This window comes from Pecten maximus, unplaced genomic scaffold (assembly GCF_902652985.1).
Source record: "Pecten maximus unplaced genomic scaffold, xPecMax1.1, whole genome shotgun sequence".
Lineage (NCBI taxonomy): Eukaryota > Metazoa > Mollusca > Bivalvia > Pectinida > Pectinidae > Pecten > Pecten maximus.
The window spans coordinates 1,427-5,388 of record NW_022979156.1 but is presented as its reverse complement, the minus strand read 5'-3'; the positions used below and the strand labels follow the sequence as shown (position 1 = coordinate 5,388).

The window sequence follows — 3,962 nt, the reverse complement described above, 5'->3', positions numbered from 1 at the left end:
TTCCCCTCCTACATGCTGGTCACTTCAGAATTTTCTAGCAAAGCTTCAGCAGCAGGATTTCTCTAACCTGAGATTTCTTTACTATACATGTTTACTGATGGACACATTTTGTCCATACTGTAATATTAGCAGTACTCGATGATACCATAGGCCATTAACCTCATTGGAAATCACAGTTTTTCATTGCTTCCGAAAACACAAACAGGACACAAGCGTGCCCTATCGCAGCAGCAAGATGAGTATAAATGCAGAACCTACACCTGGCAGCAGTAGGCACATGGAGGAGCATGAATTATCTGATGAGGACCGCGTTAGAATATGGGGAAAGCGGATGAAGCTATCTGATGTAACGATCAAACTGCTGATCACACATGGGTTTGATTCCATGGAGGCTCTGTCCCAATATGCACCAGAGGATCTGCCAAAGCAAAAAATTACTATTGGACAGGCTAAACTTTTGAATAGTGCAGTTAGAAAAACATTTTCTGACAAAACAACAGACATTGCAGTGTGTTCCGAGGAAACGGATGCTGACACCCCTTTTAATACACAACCCCAACCCCAACCAGAAATGGATGTAGCGGCGGCTGGTGTTGACCAAGTCAACCAGGATGATGTGTTCATCCAAACTGTACTACGGCAGCTGGAATCTGGACAGGGAACACGAACAGGTTCAACCAGGAATATACCAGCCACTCATGGAGCTCCACCACCTACAGGTAAGGGTACAGCATGTACACTATCATGGCAGGACCCACAAATTTATTTAAAAAAATGCTGCCAATCCTAAACGGCAGAATTTTTATGATATTCTTGACTTTGTAAATTCTGACGGGTCCCCTACTGAGGAAGTGGTATCTGGACTACCTAACGGTCAGTCATTGGTACTTAAAACAGGCCCCAAAAAATTTAAAATTGAGAATATCTCTCAAAATCAATGGTCTATGGCAAATTTGGCAATTCTGTACAAGTTAGTTGAAGAAGGTGCGCTTGCTCAGGACCAAATCTTTGACTATTTGTCCTATACATACAAAGTATTTCAACTATTGGCCAGTTTTGACCAAACCTCCGTATTTCTTGTGGACAGGGAGTACCGCAGACTCCAAAATACCCACAATTTTCGATGGGGTACAGATATCCCGCATCTTCAAACGGTGCATTTAAAACATAGGACATCAAAGCCAAATGTCACTAATCCAGCATCCAAGGCATATCCAAACCCAAAAACGCCCCAGGGTGTTGAAATCTGTCGACTCTTTAATAGTCGAAAGGGATGCTGGCTTCATTCTTGCAAATATGAGCATGTTTGTTTTGTCAAGAATTGTGGCCAAAAACACCCTGCTTTTTCTCATCCTCATGGGGATGTGGCTAAGCCAAAAAACTTGTAAGGGTCCCTACTGCTGGCATTGACAAGTGTCGGACAGCATGGGAGAGTGAACTAACAGGAGATAAAGACAAACATTTCATTCTCTCCGGCTTAAAATATGGATTTGACATCATAGATCCAGATACCAACCCTAGCCCTGTAGAATGTCTTAATCATCCATCAGCGTCTACTAAAAGTGATTTGTATGATAAAGCTACAGCACAAATTAACACAGAAATTGAGAATGGCAATTATATACAGGTTGACCAGGCTGCACTGATTGTCAGTCCGATCGCTGTCATACCAAAATCAGACGGCGGAGTAAGACTGATTCATGACTGTAGTAAACCCACAGGTCTTGCTGTTAATGATTATGTATCGGAACTAGACAAACAGAGGTTTCAATCCGTTGATGATGCAGTCAAACTTGTTACGCCATTTTGCTATATGGCAAAGGTGGACCTTAAGTCCGCTTACAGGTCGGTCCCCATAAGCAAACACAGCCAAAAGGTTACTGGTCTTAAATGGGAATTCAAAGATGGCCCAAGATATTTAGTAGATACAAAATTACCTTTCGGTTCCAAATCGGCTCCTGGCATTTTTCACCGGCTCTCCCAGTCTGTCCGACGCATGATGCGAAGGAAAGGTTTCATGATTGTTGCTTATCTTGATGACTTCTTCTTATGTGAAACTACTAAAAGCAAATGTTTAACAGCATTAAACACTTTACTGGGCCTGCTCAGGAAGCTAGGTTTCATGATCAGCTGGGCTAAGGTAATCGGTCCCACTCAAAAGCTTACCTTCTTAGGTATAGAAATTGACTCAGCCACAATGTCAACCAGGCTTCCTGATGCAAAACTGCTGGCTTTGAGAGAGGAATTAGCTTCCTTCTCATCTAAACTTAGGGCATCTAAAAAACAACTGCAATCCCTTGCTGGGAAATTGAATTGGGCAGCATCTGTAATTTATGGTGGGAGATGTTTCCTGCGCAGAATTCTCAATGCTATCTGCACGCTCAAGCACAAAGCTCACAAAATCCGCCTTGTTGGTGAGATTCGGCAGGACATAGATTGGTGGCTACAATTTATGTCCACTTTCAATGGCAAGTCATTTTTGTTGGACAAGCGTCCAATTACTGACATCCACACAGATGCCTGTGTAGACGGGGGAGGGGGCTGTCTGGGAAACGACTGGTTTTATGCAAACTGGCAACAGGATTTCCCAGATATAATGCCCCTGCACATTAATGAAAAGGAGGTGTTTGCAGTTACTTTGGCAGTAACTAGATGGGCACCTCTACTACGTAATCGGCGCATTTTGATTCACTCAGATAACATGGTCACAGTTAATTGCATTAATAAAGGCACATCACGTAATGAAACTATCATGCACTCCCTACGTACTTTCTTTTGGCTCTCTGCATATTACAATTTCCATATCACAGCCTGCCACATTCCTGGTAAGCATAATGTGACTGCTGATACTGTCTCACGCCTGAGTGAGTCATCCTTCTTCTGGGAGTGGTTAGCAGCCATAGCCACCCCTTACAGATCAGTTGATCTTACAGCTCACATGTCCTCAAAGGCTTTTCACTCTCTGTTATCCAGGCACGGGACTACTACCGAGCAACCTAGATAGTTTGGATGCTACAGTCAACCATTTTAGGCTGAACACATTTGCACCATCGACAAAGAAGACTTATTCTCAATATCTTTGTGCATATCTCACGTTTTGTAACACATTTAACATCAAGATGGTACCCATTTCTGCTTTTGACCTTGGCCGCTATGTAGCCTACCTTTCACATCGCCTCTGCTTTGTATCAATACGCAATTATCTGTCAGTTGTCCGATTACTTCATATTGAGGCAGGTTATAGTAACCCTCTACAATCCCACTATATCAATTCAGTGTTAAAAGGGGCTAGACGAGTCCTGGGAGATCAGTCATCTCCCAAACTGCCCATCACCCCAGCCATACTGTTAAGTATTCTAAAACAGTTAGACCTAAGTTGTCCAGCAGATATTACCTTTTGGGCAGCATGCACAGTTGCATTTTTCTCCTTCTTCAGGAAATCAAATCTTTTCCCCCCACCAAAATCAGTGTTTACTCCAGGTATTCACCTATGCAGGGACTCTGTGGTCTTTACACCTGATGGGGCTGTACTATCTGTCAATTGGACTAAAACTATCCAATTTCGTCAGCGTACATTAGCTATCCCCCTACCCCGCATTAATAGATCACCCCTATGCCCAGCACAAGCACTCCTGTTGTCATTCAAAATATCTCCAACATCTTCTTATGTTTGCCCTCTCTTCATGTATAGACAAGGTGAAAAGTTGTTACCGCTAACGTATGCAATGTTCATATCCCGCTTGAAACAATGCTTAGCCACTGCGGGACTTGATCCCAGCTTATATTCTGGACATAGCTTCAGACGGGGTGGTGCTACCTTTGCCTTAGAGTGTGGTCTCTCTCCAGACATGATTCAATCTCAAGGGGACTGGAAAAGCCTGGCTTACCAGAGATATCTTGACCCTTCTCTCTCAGCAAGGCATTTAGTTGTCAAAACAATGGCATCCCACATTAGGGAGCTT

General features: G+C 43.2%; 1 protein-coding gene across 1 annotated transcript; it reads left to right on the top strand.

The window, feature by feature from the left end:
• On the top strand, positions 1-1,365 carry LOC117318264. Its single transcript, XM_033873269.1, has one exon. The coding sequence runs from the start codon at positions 236-238 to the stop codon at positions 788-790; it is 555 nt and encodes a 184-aa protein (XP_033729160.1). The 5' UTR covers positions 1-235; the 3' UTR covers positions 791-1,365.
• Positions 1,366-3,962: the final 2,597 nt, after the last annotated feature.